Here is a 20316-nt window from a genome sequence, read left to right as displayed (position 1 = left end):
CTCACTGACTCCAGTTTTACACAGGTGTAAATCCATTGATTTTACAGGAGTTACTCTCAATTTACACCACTGAGAAAAGAGAATCAGGCCCTGTGAGTCAATGGGAGTTCACCTGGTTAAGGATTAAATAAAATCTGAGGGTCTGATTCTGTTCTAATTTATATTAGAGTAAATTAGGAGTAACTCCTTTGTGGTCAAAAGGTTACACTGATGTAAAATCATCTTAAATAAAGAGGAGAATCGGACTCTGAGGAAGGACTTAAGAACTTGGCCAATGGACTTTAGATCCCAGTACTCCGAAACCATTGTTAGATTTCAGCATCTTTTTGATACCTCTCAGTCATTGATCTCACGATCCAGTGTATTACAAGTTATCACTGTAGTCCAGCTCCTTTTACCAAAGCAGAAGTGCTGACAGCCTCTCATTCCTTGTTCATATCAGATTTTCAGAAACGTTCATGTGGCACTCCAGGCTACAGAAATACCAGCAAACAAACAGCTGATATCAAAAGTCCATTCCCCAGCCAGGGCTCAGATCCTTAAACACCACCCTCTGAAGTATTCACCCAAGAGGTAAGTTTCATAAGTTTGTTCCCATCTGATGTTATCAAAGCGTTGATCTTCAGATGGAATGGCTTAAAAACACCCGGGTCTGAATTCTTCCGCCTGTCTGGATTTGGGGCTGGTGAGATAAGCAAAACTGAATGAGAGACTAAAAAAAGGCACTGATTTCCAAGAGGTATAGAAGAGGTAAGAAAACTGGCTTTGCAGTGTGATTCTTCCTAATGATCATTCCCATCCCAAATGAATTTACTTCCACAGACATTCTGCTATTTACTTGGTAAGGAATTAGATGATGTCTTTATGGCAGTTTGAATGCAAAGTGCTATATAAATGGTAAATATTATTGGCTTTGTAGGGTCACAGGAATTGTCAGACTGGATCAGACCCAAGGTTCATCTAGTCCAGTATTCCATCTCAATTAATGGCCTGCCCCAAATGAGAGTAAGATGCAAGAAACCACAATAGGAGGTAGTTGTGTAGTAATCTGTCCTCTACATTAGCTCTCATCCTAATCTCTCATAAGATTGGTTAAAAAGCACTGAAGCATAAGATTTAATATATCTTCTGCAATATTTGTTTTAAATAATTATGGTAACTCTGGATACTATTGATATCCACAGAAATATCCACTCCCTTTTTGAATGTTGTTAAGTTCCTGGCCTCCAGGATTTACAGTGGCTATAAATTCAACAGTTTAATCCCATATTGTATGACATAGTATTTATTTTTATCAGTTTTAAATGTCATACCTTTTAATTTTATTGAAATTTTGTCCTTTTGGTTTTGTGTTATCAGACAGGGAGAAGATAAATTTCCAATCTACTTTCACTATTCCATTAATTATTTTATATGCTTTTATCATGTTCCCTCTTATCTGTCTCCTTTCTAAAGTAAACAATCCCAGTCTTTTCAATCTCTCTTCAGAGGAGAGTTTTTCCAGGCCTTTGATTATTCTCATCGCAACTCTCTGAACCCTCTTTAGTTCAGCAATATCCTTTTTGAGATGGGGGGGGGGGACCCGTATTGCAGAAAAGATTACAGATTAGGCATTTATATAAAGGCATGATAACAGTCTCCAGCTCACACGCTGTTCTTTATGCAGTCTAACATCTTGTTTGTTTTTTTTGACTGAAGCCGCACATTGAGCAGAGATCTTCATTGACCTGTGCACAATGATGCCTGGGTCGCTCTCTTGAGTTGATGCAGTTCATTTAGAATCCTGAAAGGTGTACAAGTAGTTTACATTTCCCCCTCCAATGTGTCATTAGAAGATTCATAAATTTAGAAAACAATGAAAAGGGAAAAGTCAGATGCCTACACTCTTGCCTCCATTGCTGACGTCAGCATTAAGCTGATTAATGCTCAACAGCTCTCTTCCTAACTACTAAGTCATTACCCTCCTAGGGAAAGGGCAGTTTTAGAGCTGTGACATGGCTGAAGGTTTGACTGAAGCATCTCATAAAACTGATTACCTTGAAGTCCAAATAAATGGGGTGCCACGACCTCCACCAAAGTCTTCACCCTCCCCCTCCAAAAATAGAGAGTGGAAATATGGCAATAATTAGAAAAATTATTGCCTGAAAATAAAAGCTTTTCCAGATTAGGGTTGACAGCTGCTTCCTGCTGTGAAACAGGAACATGGCCTGGAGTTAAGTATTTACTCTAGAGGCCAAAATTAGGATTTAAGGCTAGTACTTCTTAGGAAGCTAAGGTAGAGGAACTCATTGATGGGGACAATTTTGCATGCTTGAGGGGGATGAATGAGAGGAACACAGTGGTCTGGAAATTCTTCTGTAATTAGTACAGTGATGGTGCTGTTCATACAATAGGAGTGTTAAGAGAGCAAACATTGAGACTTTATGGGTATTCTAGATGAATCTTTATTTTATGAAAGGTTGTGTAAATTTGTTTAACAGTAGAGGCTATTTATCCAAACCTTTTCTTACCCAAAAAGGGTTTAGATTCAGATTGAACCTTGGGCAAAGGTTGGAGTTGATACTTATCTTATACAACTAGGTTTGTCTAGCCTTTCCCACAGCTGTTTTTCTAGTACTTCCCTGTCAGTTGCTTTGAGAGTGTTTTTTTCTTGACTAAGGAAATGTCTACACTACAAGTGCTACATCAACACAGCTGCAGCCCTGCAGCTACACTGCTGTAGGGCAGATACTTGCTACAGCAACGGAAGGGGTTTTTCCTTAGCTGTAGTAAATCTGCCCCCTTGGGAGTGTAAAGTAATGATCCCAGTAGTTTAGATGGACAGAGTGAACACTTTAAAGCAAGATGTCTGTGATTGTAACTGTAAACATTGCCAAAGTCCACATTTTAACATTTCGTCACAAATACATAAAAGTTTGCCATCAGATACTATGCAGTGGCCACAATTGTTTCCTCTCCTAGGACAGGAAGACTCGTTAGTATCTCAAATACCACTGCATTACAACTGTTGGCAAATGATGACTTTTTAATGACAGCCACTATACCTTTCGGTTCTAAGCCTGTCTTCATGTTCACAGCTGAATGGTAAGTTTGCAGTTCTAAGATTGACTCATCTAGACTCCGTGTTCATCCCTGTACCAGAATTGCTGGTCCCTAGATTCCCAGTGGCAATATATACTGGCCTCATTCGCTGAACACCTCCAAACCAATATCCCCACCCTTCTTTCTTGGTAAATGAGATAGTGACGGCTATGGAAAATTGGCCTTTATACTTCTGGTGTCTCAATCTGTGTTGCAATAACTGGCAACCAACCAGTCAAGTTTCCTGGAAATAGATTAGCTACATAATTCTAAATAAATACAAATTCCACAGAGCGTATTTTCTCATTTGCTGTTGTTATTATTCTTCAAGTTTATTACGGTAGTGCCTAGAGGCCAATTGAGAATGGGATCCCATTGCGCTAGGCACTGTCCAAACACAAGAAGAGACGTCCCTGCCCCGAAGAGCTTACAGTCTACATAGACAAGGTGGAAGAATGGTAGGGCAAAGGCACAGAACATACAAGTAGAGCAGTGGTTCCCAAACTTTAACAATCTGTGAACCCCTTTCACTAAAATGTCAAGTCTCACAAACCCCCTCCTAAAAATGAATATTTCCAGGGATTTTCTCCTTTACCTGAGTATAAATTATAAAAGCAGTGATCTTGGAAATATAAATTTGGTTTTTATGACATGCTTATTACATGCTATTTATTATCAATTATTATCATTACAATATTTGTATTACATTGTGAAAATGGCAACACTCTTCCAAGATCTCACTTTCGTAGCTTGTATCACTTTGAATAAGCCTGTTATAAGACAAGGCTCCTGTGTTTCATCAAGGAGTATCAGATGTGAAACTGCATGAAGATATTTAAGAAGCCAACTCAAAGAGTTCCTCCTACACAAGCATCAGGTCTTGAGCAGTCCAGGCAAACAATGCATGTTACAACAAAGCTTAAACTTGTTCTTTCATAATAATTTTAAAAACAATACTAGCTGCCTATTTAATTTTAAAAGCAGCAAAAAATATCCACCTCCCTTTCCATTTCTTATAAGGAGTCTTGAAGTTTAAATCTCCTCAGTGTGATAGATATGCTTGCTTTGATCTGCTTAGTTCTTGGAAGTCGAGGGGCTCTGGGCTGTTGGTCCCGTGCTGCCCAGGGTCCCTAGGGACAGCTCTGTCTGCCATTAGGGAATTTTCCCCCCGAGAACTCCCTGTAACATTTCGCGAACCTCCGTCTGGGAACCACTGAAGTAGAGTGATGATGGCAAATGGCATGTCAGGCTGTGACTTGCTTCTCCCTGCAGTTCTTTCCCAAAGGCCACATGGCTGCAGGGAGGAGGTGCACAGCTCATGCGGGGGGTTAATTTGAACCCCTCCCATTCCAGTGGAGCAGTACTAGCTTGAACTGCTTTCTGCAGCTGCTGTGCTCATTTACCCAACACACTGACCAGCTGTGCACATAATATTAACACTACTATTCAACTTCTATAGTGCCTTTCATCCAAGAACCTCAAAGGGCTTTACAAACACTAATTAAACCACACAACACCCCTGCCAGATAGGAAGGTTTGATGAAGTATTCAGCTGAGTGAATACACTGTCTCTAGGAATAACCAAGTGATATGATCACAGGTCTGTGGGGCCAGCTCCCTGCAGAATGCTGCAGAACATCTCCTCAGCAACACAAGCTACTGGGAGCACATCGGACCTGTCCTCCCCTTGCTACCCTGGCTTCCCAGAGAATATCAAGTCAGGTTCACAATCTCAGCCCTTACCTTCAAAGTGCTCAGTGGATTGGGCCCAAGCTATCTAAAAGAGTCTAAAGCTTGGGGACAAGGACCATGGTCAATAAAGCTGCTCCTCTGGCACAATGGAATTTTCTACCATAAGAGTAAAGCTAATTTATGCAGGAGACAGAGCTTTCTTGGGGGCTGGTCCGAGGTTGTGGAATGAACTCCCCCAGGAACTAAGGACCAACACAAACCTCACCACCTTCCATGCTAAGGTCAAGGCACATTTTTTTGCCCTTGCTGTCCCTAACCTAGACACAGAACAATACAAATATTTAAAAACCAAACCCAATACTCTACCCAAACAAAATGGCAAACACAACTCTTGCCCTGGGGAGAAGATGAGAGAGAGAAAGAACCACATGTGACAGTTGTTAGTCACACCACTTAATGCACTACCAGAAGGTGTTCAGATACTACAGTGATAAGGGCAGTACAAGAACCTATATAGAATAGAATAGAATAGAATAGAAAACTGTTGTAAATCAGTATAGGTCCACTGGCTTCAATGGAGCGCCACCGATTTCTATAAGCTGTGGATCTGGCCTGTCCCCTTCAACAGGAGTAAATATAAAAGCAACACAGAGCATTGTTTATATGCACAAACACAATTTTAAAAGCAAACTGATGTAATTGACAACAGTTGTTCGCAAGGAAGGTTACCTTTGTACACATACTAGGGCAGGGTACACCACAGTCTAAGACAAATAAGAGCTAAAGGATATGAGAGCAAAACTTGCTGGCTCAACAAATATGTATATATATTTTTCCTCTGTAGTCTGTTAGGAAAAGAATGTGACTTTCAAGCCTATCCCCTTCCTTTGACTGTACCACTGTCTCCAAGTCACTGGGGTGGCTGGCAAACTTCATAACCTGATATTCATGTTTGTATAAAAATACCTCCCTGTTGAATGATAAATGATTGCTACTTTCAGTGAGTTAATCAATAAAAGTTTTGGCTGCTTTAGCTAAAACGCTTTGCTTTGCTTCGCTTGCAAGGTCGTGCCCAATGAGTTCCCTGAACTTTGAACCACATCTGAGAAGTGAGATAAACACGGCAAGTATAAATACCAGAGAGCAGCAGCTGCTGAGGCTGTTTACTTCTGCAAAGCAGAGTTAAGCAGAGCAGCCAACGAAAGGGGAAAAGGGGTAAGTGTGTTGTTTTGCTATAAATACCGTTGTGATTTCTGGTATTGTAAAGTGTTCCTTGGTTTCTTTGATTGTAGAGGTTGATTGGGGAGCTAGAAAGTTCCTTTTGAAACCAACTTAAATGGCTTTTAAAAAAAATTGAAATATAGAAGAAAGTGTAATTCAGAACAAAACTTATTTCCAGTCTGTGGGGCTTGGCAAGCTATTGCTGGGTATTGTGCGCCAACATTGCAGAATGCTAAATTCATGGAACAATACAGGCATGTCTTGAAGTTTTGTACAGGTCTGCAAGAGAGTCACATGAAAGGAATGCAGTGCTCCAAGTGTGTGCAGAGACCTAGAGTGAAATTCTGGCTTCAGTGAAGTCAATGGTTCCATAATTTCATCCCTAAAGTATTTTACCAGATTGCTTCTACAGAATTGGAGGAAAGAAAAGTCAGAAAATATGAGGTCTGACAATAAGTCTGGTTTGCAGCAGTTGCGTCTGTCTGCATGAGATCGGTAATACAAAACTTTCCTTGTATTGGAATGCTCTGGGGTTGATGAAAACATATATTATTTATATGTGTTTCATGTATTATGTATGTTACATCACAGAGCACAACTGTGTGTCTGATCGGATTCTGTTGTGAATGGGGCTGTGGGATATCCAATACAATCCTGCAGCCTGTGGGGAGAAAAGAGTAGTTTTTCAGTTTCTTTCCTAGATAATGTGTGGTTTCTAAACACAATAAGCCAAAGGGTGTTATGTTAATGTATCATGGGGAGAAAAAGAGGTTTTACAATATTTTTATGTTTTATGATAATCACAAATATAAGATGACCTGGGTGCATGCAGGAGGTTTTGAGAGATTTATGGAATCCTGAAACTTTGGGTTTTTCATTTCCTTTTCTTTGTTGTTCAATTGTCTCTAGTGTCTGCCTTCTTTAGAGCTTTTTCTGGCTAAGGTCCAAATGTGAAAAAGAGTCTTCTAAAAAGTCTGGACTCTTTTATTCTGCTCCCAGTTTGTAGAGTATTTGCTATGGGCCAACATATACCCCTGGGGTAACTACTTTGAAGTCAATGGAATTGCACCCCAGATTGATTTGGACCAATGATCCAGATCTCCACATGGTGCAAATTGGCATAGCACCATTGACGTCAATGCACAAATAAGGCAAAAGCAGCAGAATTGGAGTCAGTTCTGCAGTCATTAAAATTGCCGTTTGATAAGAAGAAGAAATAGGAGTAGGGAACAACTCAATTTGTCTAGTTAATGTAAAGGGTCACCCAGCTGGTTGGAATACTTAGATTGTCCTGTTTTATTGTCCTGATATTAAGAAACTATCAAGGTGCTTTCCATGGAATCCTCGGAATATTGCCAATAGCAATAAACATAGTGGGCCAAATTCTGAGCTTACTTCCTGTGCGAGCCCCAGAGAGTTAATGGCCTGCTGGTTTTGTTCTGAGAATTTCAGCAACTGGAACTGCTCTGTGCATGTATCTCATTTCTTTTGTTTTCTCTCATTTGCAGCTGAAGCCCAGCCATGTGGGGAGGGCTGGGTCTGGCCCTGGTTCTCTGTCTCCTCCCAGGAGGAGGGACAGAGAGCCAGGGTTCAAGTGCCCGTTGTAAAGAACCCCCAGAATGGCAAATCGAGGAGATCAGTCCAATGCAGAATACTAGGAGCTCAGTGACAGTGGTAGCGCTCCTCCAAGCTAGCTGATACTTGTGCCTGCTGCAGGCTTCCAGGTAAGGACATTTCTCTCTTCCAAGTATATCTGAAAATGGGACGGAGCAGTTTTTAAAACTCAGCTATTTAATTACAACATGGATGCAAACCTTTTATATTATAGATAGATATGGTCACGTATTTATGGCTTCTTCACCTGCTTGTGTACCAAATAGGGCCTGTGACAGGTGCAGCTCCATTGACTGAGTTCCTAGAGGGACAAATCCGTGCCTGTGACTCAGATTCTTAAATCACTGCCTCAGTATTCATTGGTAGATGAAGCAACCATTTAAAAGCCTTGCCATCTTCCAATTACCACCATATAAATATAAATAACAACCAAATCTTCATTAATAAAACCAAAACCAAAATAGACCTTTAAGATCTTAGGCCACACAAATGCAAATGAACCCTAGCAAACCCAGCAGAAACAGTTCCTCCAGAGCTATACTCCCACTAAGACAGGGGTTCTGAAATTGGGGGTTGTAACCCCTCAGGAGGGGTCGCAAGGTTGATAGCTTCTGAATGTATTGCCATTTTCTTTTGTATTCGTTTACAGGGGGAGGCGGGGTCACGAGCTGTTAGCTTCTACCACAAACCCGCTTTGCCTCCAGCATTTATAATGGTGTTAAATATAAAAAAAGTGTTTTTAATATATTAGGGGGGGGGTCACACTCATAGGCTTGCTGTGTGAAAGGGGTCACCAATACAAAAGTTTGAGAACCACTGCACTAAGATGTGATTTAGGGCCTGATCCTACAGAGCATTACTCATTACCAAGAGTAGTCCCTAGATCAGTAATGGTAAACAAACGAATACAAAAGAAAATGGCAATACATTCAGAAGCTATCAGCCAGACTGGCTACTCTTTAAGGGCTTGATTCTATTCTCATTGCAAAACCAGTCCCTAAGAGAAAGAGCTAGCTGAAATCAGAATGAAGCTTAAGTTGAGTCTTGTGGGGTTGAGTCTTGTGGGGTGCAGTTTTCAAAGGTGCTTATGCCTTCGGGCACCTTTGCAAATCCTGGTCCTAACATTCAAGTGTCTCCATTTCATTTGCAATGCATGGTCAGATTCATCCTTTTATGAGCATACCCTTCCATCAGCGTTAAGGCTATCATCAGTGGGCATTCTCCAGTGCCTTGCTCCTGGCATAGTCATGATTTACACCTGTGGTCAGGCCCCTCATTGCTAGAAATCAGGGTCGAACACAGGCAGTGCTGAATTTCATTGTAAACAGCTGGTTGAAACACAGAATGTTTTCTTGAGTTGATAAAAGAGAAAATACTGGGATGACCTGAGATTCACTAGTTCTTTCAAACTGCCACTATCTCTGACTCCTTAGTTAGGACTTTGGCAGAGATATTGAAGCTGAGTAAAATCATATTTCTCACATATGTAAAAGACTACCTGAAATAGAGAGATCTTTATGTTTCACTCTCTTTTTGCCATCAGCAGAGGTAAGCTGTACAGTAACTCCTCGCTTAACGTTGTAGTTATGTTCCTGAAAAATGCGACTTTAAGTGAAACGATGTTAAGCAAATCCAATTTCTCCATAAGTATTAATATAAACAGGGGGGTTAGGTTCCAGGGAATTTTTTTTCACCAGACAACAGAAATATATACACACACCCACATATACACACAGTATAAGTTTTAAACAAACAATTTAATACTGTACACAGCAATGATGACTGTGAAGCTTGGTGGAGGTGGTGAAGTCAGAGGGTGGGATATTTCCCAGGGAATGCCTCACTGCTAAATGAACTAGCACTCGGCTGAGCCCTCAAGGGTTAACCCATTGTTGTTAATGTAGCCTCACTCTCTACAAGGCAGAATGAATGGAGGGAAGAGAGACAGCATGGCGGACAGAGACATACACAGAGACAGGGACAGACGGAGAGAGATTGCCCCTTTAAGTAGGCGGACCCCATTCTAAGTACACTGCCTTTTTAAGTAGATCAGCAAGTTGAGACAGCAGCTGCTCCCAGGAAGCTCCCTCCATCCTGAATCCTGTCATGTTGTCCACACCCTCATGGAGATGGGGTAAGCAGGGTGCAGGAGCAGGGGGGAGGGGGACACCCTGACATTAGTTCCCTTCTTTCCCCCCCTGCACAGCAAGCAAGATGCTCCCAGGAACAGCTCCAAGGCAGAGGGCGGAGCGGCACATGGCAGTGTGGGAAGGGACAGCTGAACTGCCGGCAATTGATAGCCTGCTGGGCAGCTGCTGCACTGGGAACTTAGGGGAGCAGGGAGCTGACAGGGGGGCTGCCAGTCCACCCTGGTTCCAAACCCCCACCAGCTAGCTCCAACAGGCTGCTCTTCCTACAGTGGACAAAGCAGGCAGCTGCCAAATGACGTTAGAAGGGATCATTGCACAACTTTAAACGAGCATGTTCCCTCCCTACCAAACTGGGAGGGATTGCAACTGTTTTGGGGGACAGGGTCATAATTCAAAATGATCTGGACAAATTGGAGAAATGGTCTGAGTTAAACAGGATGAAGTTTAACAAAGACAAATGCAAAGTGCTCCACTTAGGAAGGAACAATCAGTTTCACACATACAGAATGGGAAGAGACTGTCTAGGAAGGAGTACGGCAGAAAGGGATCTAGGGGTTATAGTGGACCACAAGCTAAATATGAGTCAACAGTGTGATGCTGTTGCAAAAAAAGCATACATGATCCTGGGATGTATTAACAGGTGTGTTGTGAGCAAGACACGAGAAGTCATTCTTCCGCTCTACTCTGCTCTGGTTAGGCCTCAGCTGGAGTATTGTGTCCAGTTCTGGGCGCCGCATTTTAAAAAAGATGTGGAGAAATTGGAAAGGGTCCAGAGAAGAGCAACAAGAATGATTAAAGGTCTTGAGAACATGACCTATGAAGGAAGGCTGAAAGAATTGGGTTTGTTTAGTTTGGAGAAGAGAAGACTGAGAGGGGACATGATAGCAGTTTTCAGGTATCTAAAAGGGTATGATAAGGAGGAGGGAGAAAACTTGTTCACCTTAGCCTCTAAGGATAGAACCAGAAGCAATGGGTTTAAACTGCAGCAAGAGAGGTCTAGGTTGGACATTAGGAAAAAGTTCCTAACTGTCAGGGTGGTTAAACACTGGAATAAATTGCCTAGGGAGGTTGTGGAATCTCCATCTCTGGAGATATTTAAGAGTAGGTTAGATAAATGTCTATCAGGGATGGTCTAGACAGTATTTGGTCCTGGCATGCGGGCAGGGGACTGGACTCGATGACCTCTCGAGGTCCCTTCCAGTCCTAGAATCTATGAATCTAACTGATCAGCAATGTAACAACGAAACAACGTTAACCAGGACGACTTTAAGTGAGGATGAATAATCTTTATTCAAATTCTAATGGAAAAAGACACATGAAAGCTGGTATTTTTCATATATTTTTCCCCATGTGAGTAAGGGTCCACTTTTAGGAGATAGGCCAAGGATTCCAGAGACTGTCTTTTTACATGTTCATACAGTACCTAGCACAATGGGCTTGGGCCTGTGGACCCTACCAGAATACAAAAAATCAACAGCAGCAACAGTCAGACAATTCTTTGGGATGGTATCGAGCAGCAGTCGCTCCCCCTGCTCATAACTTGGATTCCTATTGCAGCTATGAAATCACTTTGAGTTGAAAACTGACAGAGCTGGTTTCACAGCCTTACTCCTTTAAACCCCTTCTATAGGCTGCATAGTGCTAATATTACAATGGTGTTTATGAGTTTTTCAGTAATTGGATTTGAAAAACTAGGGATGGGATTCTGGCCCAATTTAAGACAATGGGAGTTTTGCCACTAACTTCAATGGAGTAGACTTTGACCCTAGAAAACCAAATTTTATAATGGACCAGAGGATTTCAAGCTGTTAGGGTAATAAAGAATTTTCATTGTATTGTAGTAAATAATACATTCAGTTTACAGAGCAAATGCATTTAAAGAACATTGTGTCAAGTATCAGAGGGGTAGCCGTGTTAGTCTGAATCTGTAAAAAGCAACAGAGGGTCCTGTGGCACCTTTGAGACTAACAGAAGTACTGGGAGCATAAGCTTTCGTGGGTAAGAACCTCACTTCTTCAGATGCAAGTAATGGAAATCTCCAGAGGCAGGTATATATCAGTGTGGAGATAACGAGGTTAGTTCAATCAGGGAGGGTGAGGTGCTCTGCTAGCAGTTGAGGTGTGAACACCAAGGGAGGAGAAACTGTTTCTGTAGTTGGATAGCCATTCACAGTCTTTGTTTAATCCTGATCTGATGGTGTCAAATTTGCAAATGAACTGGAGCTCAGCAGTTTCTCTTTGGAGTCTGGTCCTGAAGTTTTTTTGCTGTAAGATGGCAACCTTTACATCTGCTATTGTGTGGCCAGGGAGGTTGAAGTGTTCTCCTACAGGTTTTTGTATATTGCCATTCCTGATATCTGACTTGTGTCCATTTATCCTCTTGCGTAGTGACTGTCCAGTTTGGCCAATGTACATAGCAGAGGGGCATTGCTGGCATATGATAGCATATATAACATTGGTGGACGTGCAGGTGAATGAGCCGGTGATGTTGTAGCTGATCTGGTTAGGTCCAGTGATGGTGTTGCTGGTGTAGATATGTGGGCAGAGTTGGCATCGAGGTTTGTTGCATGGGTTGGTTCCTGAGTTAGAGTTGTTATGGTGCGGTGCGTGGTTGCTGGTGAGAATATGCTTAAGGTTGGCAGGTTGTCTGTGGGCGAGGACTGGCCTGCCTCCCAAGGTCTGTGAAAGTGAGGGATCATTGTCCAGGATGGGTTGTAGATCACTGATGATGCGTTGGAGAGGTTTAAGCTGAGGACTGTAGGTGATGGCCAGTGGAGTTCTGTTGGTTTCTCTTCTGGGCCTGTCTTACAAGACAGGCCCAGAAGAGAAACCAACAGAACTCCACTGGCCATCACCTACAGTCCTCAGCTTAAACCTCTCCAACGCATCATCAGTGATCTACAACCCATCCTGGACAATGATCCCTCACTTTCACAGACCTTGGGAGGCAGGCCAGTCCTCGCCCACAGACAACCTGCCAACCTTAAGCATATTCTCACCAGCAACCACGCACCGCACCATAACAACTCTAACTCAGGAACCAACCCATGCAACAAACCTCGATGCCAACTCTGCCCACATATCTACACCAGCAACACCATCACTGGACCTAACCAGATCAGCTACAACATCACCGGCTCATTCACCTGCACGTCCACCAATGTTATATATGCTATCATATGCCAGCAATGCCCCTCTGCTATGTACATTGGCCAAACTGGACAGTCACTACGCAAGAGGATAAATGGACACAAGTCAGATATCAGGAATGGCAATATACAAAAACCTGTAGGAGAACACTTCAACCTCCCTGGCCACACAATAGCAGATGTAAAGGTTGCCATCTTACAGCAAAAAAACTTCAGGACCAGACTCCAAAGAGAAACTGCTGAGCTCCAGTTCATTTGCAAATTTGACACCATCAGATCAGGATTAAACAAAGACTGTGAATGGCTATCCAACTACAGAAACAGTTTCTCCTCCCTTGGTGTTCACACCTCAACTGCTAGCAGAGCACCTCACCCTCCCTGATTGAACTAACCTCGTTATCTCCACACTGATATATACCTGCCTCTGGAGATTTCCATTACTTGCATCTGAAGAAGTGAGGTTCTTACCCACGAAAGCTTATGCTCCCAGTACTTCTGTTAGTCTCAAAGGTGCCACAGGACCCTCTGTTGCTTTTTAAAGAACATTGTATGTCCATTTCAGTAGGATATGAAAGTATGACCACACTGTCGCTTTATATCAAAGTCGGAATTCTTGCATTGCCAATTTTAGGGAAACGAATTTGCTTATCCTGTAATTCTTGAAGAAGATCATTAGTAACACAACCTCATCCTGCATAAGTTCTATTTCCCCCTTTTGTTCCAATGGCTACCATATCCTTTTTCTGACTTATTGAGTAGCTGTTATATCATCCAAAAGAGTGGGAGAGTTAGCAGCCCTTCATTGTAGGTACCCCTTCTTGATCATCTATAGTGAGGCACTGTTTCTGCTGTGTTTGGACTGTACATGCACTCAGATGTCACACCAGTATTTGGTCCATAATCAATTATCACTCAAATACACCCATTAGATTAAATATTTAAATCTATATCGGTAAAAGAAACAAAGGAATTGAAATGGAAAGATCAATTAAATGAATGCATCTGCTTTATCTATGTATGTAAAATATATTAAAGAATAGGATACTGTATCATTTAGCTACACTGTGTACTCTTATAGAATCCAGTCTTAGGCATAATACAAAGGACATTGCTGACAATGTCAACATTCCCATTGATTTTAATGACCCTGTTTGAAATCAATGATTGCAATGGAAGAATTGGAATTATTAGCTCTCAGATAAATCAAGGCAAATCATTGATCCCTAAAAGAAAATGTCCATTTAAAAAAACATACTTTTTATTTCTCAAGAAAAAAGATGATTCTTGCCTGATTAATGGTTTTTTTCTTTTAAAATCTCCATCAGATTGGAAGACCTGAGAGTAAAGTTGGAGAATGAAGGATTGGTCAATATCTCATACATGGTGGTTAATCATCAAGGAATACACTCCCAACTGAAAATTCACACACTGAAGGAGAAGGTATCGGAAAATATTATTGTATACCAGCAGGATGAGAATCAAACTGATGTCTGGACTACCTTAAATGGAAACAAAGATGATTTTCTTATCTATGACAGGTCTGTATATAACAGAGAAATTAGGAAATGATTTATATTAATTTACAGTGTTGTATTTTGTAACCCAACAGAATGAGTATTTTCTCATTTGCTTGCCAAAAGCCCTTTATCTCATAACAAGTGCATCATATTCTGATTTTCTAAATTCCATTAAGCAAAGGAAAGTCTTTTTCACCTTTTACAGTCAGAGAATAACTAGCATGGACCAAATGTTGCTGTTATTTAAATCAGTGTAAATCTGGAATAGCTTCATTCTTTTCAGTGCAGTTACTCTGGATTTACATCAGAGTAACTGAGAGCAGAATTTGGTTCTAGGATTCCAATCACACTTGCTCATTTTTTATATTCATACAACACTAGGACATCTGATTCTGTCTGATTTACACAGAAAATTTATTTAGCATATTTAATCTGAGCCTAAAAGGCTGTTTGTGTGAGAAAAGGAGGGGTGAATCCATTTAGACATTTGTGGGTTTATTGAGTAGAAAGAAAATATTTGTGTTGCTTAAATAGAGTTTTTTAAAAAAGAAATAACTATGTAAATTAGTTAACAGTATCGTAGGTCAATGTCCTTATCTACAGCCAAATCCTGGAGCATAGAGCAAAGTCCAAATAAACATATTTTCCTCATGTGAAAACATTCTAGGTTTGATAAACTAAACCTCAGCCCCATCTGAGTACGCTGTCTGTGCCTTTTCATGCAGCATGGAAACAAGAAGCAGGTGTAACTCATGGCTCCTATCTACATATGGAGTTTTCACCCAGCGCAGTATATGGATGCACCAACTACACCCCTAGCTTGTCCACAACCCCGCCCTCTAGGAAGTTGTGAGGACTAGCTGCAATGATCTTTTTCTGGAGAGGAATGTGTGCATGTTGTTTCGGCTGGTGGTGTCCTTGCCACCGCCATGTATCAGATTGACAACTGTGTTTGTCTTGTTGTTAAGAGCATTCCTAGGCCTTGGCCCATAGTCTTTATTCAAGCAGAGCTGGGTGTAAGGAAGAGTTCTTTCTTTACAGAATTAAGTTTACATTTGCAATATGTTGAAACTGCACATTATAGATATTTAGATTGTAAACATTTGGGGACAGGGAGCATCTTTCTATTCTGTGTTTGTACAGCACAGTGGGGTCCTGGTCCATGACTAGGGGTCCTGGCCAGTACAGTAACACAAATAATAATAGTAATAGATATTTTCTGGGTTTTTTGTATAACTGTAAATCTCATTCTCTTGTTAGGTGTGGCCGTCTGGTGTATCATCTTGGTCTGCCTTATAGCTTCCTGACTTTCCCATATGTGGAAGAATCTATTAAGATTGCATACTGTGAATACAAGTGTGGAAATTGCTCTTATATGGTACTTTCCTAATTTTATTCTTTTATATATAAAATATATGGGGAGGGGAAAGTGAGTCTGACTGATGTTTAAAGGAACTATTTCTACCTGATTAATCCCAAAAGCCATTGTTCACCAACCTGGCCATTTTATGGCTCCTCATTTATTAAGTAATTTATTATCCATTTTTCAAAATGGATCAACTTGAGCTCAGAAAAGATTGAAATATAAGGGCTAAATTGCTGCCCTTGTGTAAAAATGTGAATCATTTTGAGAAATCTAAGTCCTGGCTTGGCTGCCAATTCCATTTACTTAGTTGTGTGTATAATCAGCAAACAGAAAACCAACAGAGTTCTGAGATTCTCTTGTCTTTCTAATTAGTGTGACTCATTCTCTAGACACTTCCTAACCTTTGAAATGATCATTAATACCTCTGTAAACTATAAAATGTCACATTTGACTTATTTTGAGCACTTTTGAATTTGCCTTTGGGCCTGATCTTGGTCCTGCCGAAACCAATGATAGTTTTACTGTTGAATTGTACGGGTGAAAACCTAGCTTTATTGAAGTCAATGGCGATTAGGCTGGATGTGTGATTTGTACATATTGGGTGAAATCCTGGTCTCAGTGAAGTAATTGACTTTAATGAGGCCACGATATTACCCATTAACCTTAGTGATTTGCTGATATGCATAATGCAACCACTGCTCGTGCTGCTAGTTGATAGGCAGTGGAAGGGCCAGCGCCTGTTCTTCTCATCTGGGAAATATGAAGCCAACCAATGGGCCGTGCAATTGGGATGTATCAGGGTGAAATAACTGCCACCAGTTAATTACAATGGATTTGAAAAATTCACAAAAATAGTGAAAATTAATTAACAGGAAGCATTTAACAATATGTTAGACTGCTTACTGCATTTACTAGTGCTGACCACAAAAATCCCTTGCTGCTTTTGTTTTCTTATCTTACTGCTTTTCACTGGTCCACTTTATGAGCCCTGAGGGTATGTCTACACTGCAGCTGGGAGAATGCTTCCCAGCACGGGCAGACAGAAATAAACTAGTTTTGCTCAGGCTAGCATGCTAAAAATAACAGTGTAGCAAGGGGTAGCATGGGCAGCGGCTTGGGGTAGCCGCCTCAGTACATACTTAGGGAGTCCAGGCGGGTTTGTACTCAAGCAATCCCTGACCACACTGTTATTTTTAGTGCACTATCTCAAGCACAGCTAGCATGTGTCTGTCCACCTGAGCTGGCAAACATGCTCCCAGCTGCAGTGTAGACATACCTTTCGATAACAGAGGCTTGAATAGAACAGAAGGAACTTACAGAGAAGCAATTGTACAACAGCTACAGTTCCAAGTGCAGCGTGTAACAAACATACTGTAGCTACCTAACTGTCAGAGCAACAATCAGAACCACATTTTCACCTGTTTGCGCAGAGCACACCTGTATCTAGTAGCCACTCAGACACTTCCGTGGCAGGGGAGCCAAAGCTGAATACACTTACTTAAACAAATTGAGAGAGAGAGTGTGTGTGTGTGTGTGTGTGTGTGTGTGTGTGTGTGTGTGTGTGTGTGTGTGTGTGTAAGAGAGAGAATGCATGCATGCATTCTTGCATGTAGGGGTGGGAAGTCAAGTTTTGGCATATGTTGAGCTATTATTCTTTCTTGATTTATGTCATACAGTACTAATGCTGAACGAAGTGCCACAAGAGTAAATGAAAGAAATACATAAAAGTGGGCAGCATTATTTTAAATATATAAATAGATCAGGACTATTTTAAAATTTAGCAAGAAATTTACTTAACCTACTCATGAAAGCTGACCAGAAACATCATGTTTCAGCTAAGTTGTTTCGTGGTTCAGTTTTCCAGCTAAGTTGGCTGAACCTCATAAAGGTCAAGTGGCTTGTTTAGAGTCACACATTGAATCAATGGCTCCTCAGAATGAGAATATTTCTTATTAGAGACAAAGTGGGTGAGGTAATTTACTGGACCAACTTTGGTCCAATAAAAAGTATGACCTCATCCACGTTGTCATAGCCTGGGACCAACACGGCTATGACAACACTGCATACAAATACTCTTATTAGCCAGTATTTTAACTTTAACTCCCTACAGTTCTAAATTAAAGCCCCAGTTCAGTGCTAATTGAATTTAGTAGAAAGATTCCCACTACATATTTAAATGTCCCTTTGCTACAGCATCACGTGCAGTTCATTTAAAAATGAAGAATTTCCTTGCAGCACTTGGCTTCTTTTATGTTTAAAATATTGACATTCCCTATTGCAACCCACTTAATTAACCACCCCCTTTTACTTGCTTGTTAATATTCTTAATTTCCTCTTTGCCCAGTTCAGCCCTATTTACAAATAATGCATTGGGATTTTGTGGACATCATAGAAAGCATAATATCATAAAAAAGGACAACATTGTTACGTCCTTTCTAATACCAAGAGAAGCTATTCCCTCTAAATTCTCAGTGATCTGTGCTTTTGTCAAAAAGCAGAACCCTGCTTCAAAATACAGGTGCTATAGTGCACCTGCTTTTTGGCCTGTTTGTGACAGATCCTTGGAATATACTGATCAATAGGGGCTAGGAGGAGCATGACTCGTTTCCTCCTGACAGAGCTCTTAAGCAGCCTCATGACCTGCCTGTGCTGCACAATGTGCACTCTCAAGTCTATCTTGAGCGTGAAGCACTCCTCTCTGGGGCAGCCACATAGGGCCAGATTTTTAGAGGTGGTTAGGTGGCTAAAAATAAAGATAGGTGCAGAGTGGGATTTTCAGAAGTGCCCACCTGCCTAATTTCCATTGGTTTCAATGGGAGTTAGGTGCCTAGGCATTTTGAAGATTCCACCACCTGAATCTTTAGACAATAAATACTTTCAAAATTATGGGCCATAATGCTGACACAGCTGCCCAGTTTGTGGCTCCGCTATAAATGGTAGTTGGGCACTAAGGAATGACATCAAGATTGTAAACCAGCCAGATTTTCTGCACTGTATATTTTGTATGTGTTACATAAAATTAACACATGCCATGCAATAAAAGACCATTCTATAAATAAATTACTGTTATAGATTTATACCTAGATAATATACAGATAATACCGTAAATGTTTGTCTTCTCTTAGACCTTCAATAATCTCAAGATTAAATGCTGATAAACTCTTTATTAAATATTGCGTTATCTTAAATAACTTTTTACAGTTGGCAGTTCTATCTCTGTACTGATAGTGAAAATGAATTTAGATGCCCTTGAAGTATATTGCAATAATCTTATAATTCTAAGTGTTCATATGACTGCACTCTGACTCAGTTAGAAATTTAGATTAGATATTAGGAAATACTTTCCAACTATAAGGGAAGTTAAGTTCTGGGATAGTCTTCCAAGGGAAGTTATGGATGTCACACTATCTGGCGTGGCGTATAACCATGAATGCCAACCTCAGGACAGACTCTCAAAAGGCAGGGCAAAAATCCTAAAGTAGTTGTATATTCTATAATTAGATTTCACAACCCACTAACAAGTGTTAACTTCTAAAGCACTATAATAGTCTTAGCTCTGGGCTACACTTAGGGTGACCAGACGGCCCGATAAAATCGGGACAGTCCTGATATTTAGCTGATTGTCCCACGTCCCGACCGATCTTTGGATCGGACGCAATTTGTCCCGATATTTCGCTCCGCTGGCAGCACTCGTGGTTTTTTGTTTGTTTTTGTTTTTTGCTCCGTCAGTGGACCCTCCTGCCCTCCCCCCCATGTGGCCCTATATTTTCTTCCTCTCATCTGGTCACCCTAGCTACACTACAAACTTAGGTATCAGAGGGGTAGCCGTGTTAGTCTGAATCTGTAAAAAGCAACAGAGGGTCCTGTGGCACCTTTAAAACTAACAGAAGTATTGGGAGCATAAGCTTTCATGGGTAAGAACCTCACTTCTTGCATCTGAAGAAGTGAGGTTCTTACCCACGAAAGCTTATGCTCCCAATACTTCTGTTAGTCTTAAAGGTGCCACAGGACCCTCTACTACAAACTTACTTCGGCATCACTGCATCGCTCATGGGTGTGGAAAATCCACACCCCTGAGAAACGCCATTATACTGATCTAACTCCTACTGTAGACATAGTTACAGTACTACTGTAGACATAGTTACTGCCTCTTGGGAAGGTGGGGTACCTAGGCTCTCCTATCAGCGTTGTTCACATCTTAACATCTTCACTAAGCGCTGGTGCAGCTGTGCCGCTCCAGTGTTGTAAGTGTAGACAAGCCCTTATCATGGAGTCACAGACAGTCCCCTTGGGAATTCCATCTATCTTGCCACCCAGGCAAGCTGGATTATGTGATAAATGGTCACTTTACACCAAAAATCACATCAATATTCAGGTTACTCCCAGTCCCAAAGGACCAGTCACTTACCCCAGGTCCATTGTACTCAGATCTCAAACCAAGGACAACATCTGTAGCCAATCCTGTAATAAACTAACTAAAGATGTATTAGCTAAGAAAAGAAATAACTCTCTTATGTAGAAGTTTAA

The 20316-nt window shown here is 41.1% G+C and overlaps 1 protein-coding gene across 1 annotated transcript in view; it reads left to right on the top strand.

Annotated features, from left to right (window-relative positions):
* The first annotated feature begins 553 nt into the window (after nucleotides 1-553).
* The window catches only part of SELENOP (selenoprotein P), a 24731-nt gene continuing 4968 nt past the window's right edge, over nucleotides 554-20316 (top strand). The window contains exons 1-5 of the mRNA XM_005282208.5: nucleotides 554-573; nucleotides 5839-5988; nucleotides 7503-7718; nucleotides 14232-14444; nucleotides 15684-15801. Of these exons, the coding sequence (XP_005282265.2) occupies nucleotides 7516-7718; nucleotides 14232-14444; nucleotides 15684-15801 (534 nt within the window). The 5' untranslated portion in view covers nucleotides 554-573; nucleotides 5839-5988; nucleotides 7503-7515. The remainder of the gene's footprint in view (nucleotides 574-5838; nucleotides 5989-7502; nucleotides 7719-14231; nucleotides 14445-15683; nucleotides 15802-20316) is intronic.

Source organism: Chrysemys picta, chromosome 6, assembly GCF_011386835.1.
Source record: "Chrysemys picta bellii isolate R12L10 chromosome 6, ASM1138683v2, whole genome shotgun sequence".
Classification (NCBI taxonomy): Eukaryota; Metazoa; Chordata; order Testudines; family Emydidae; genus Chrysemys; species Chrysemys picta.
This window is presented reverse-complemented; position numbering and strand designations above follow the sequence as displayed.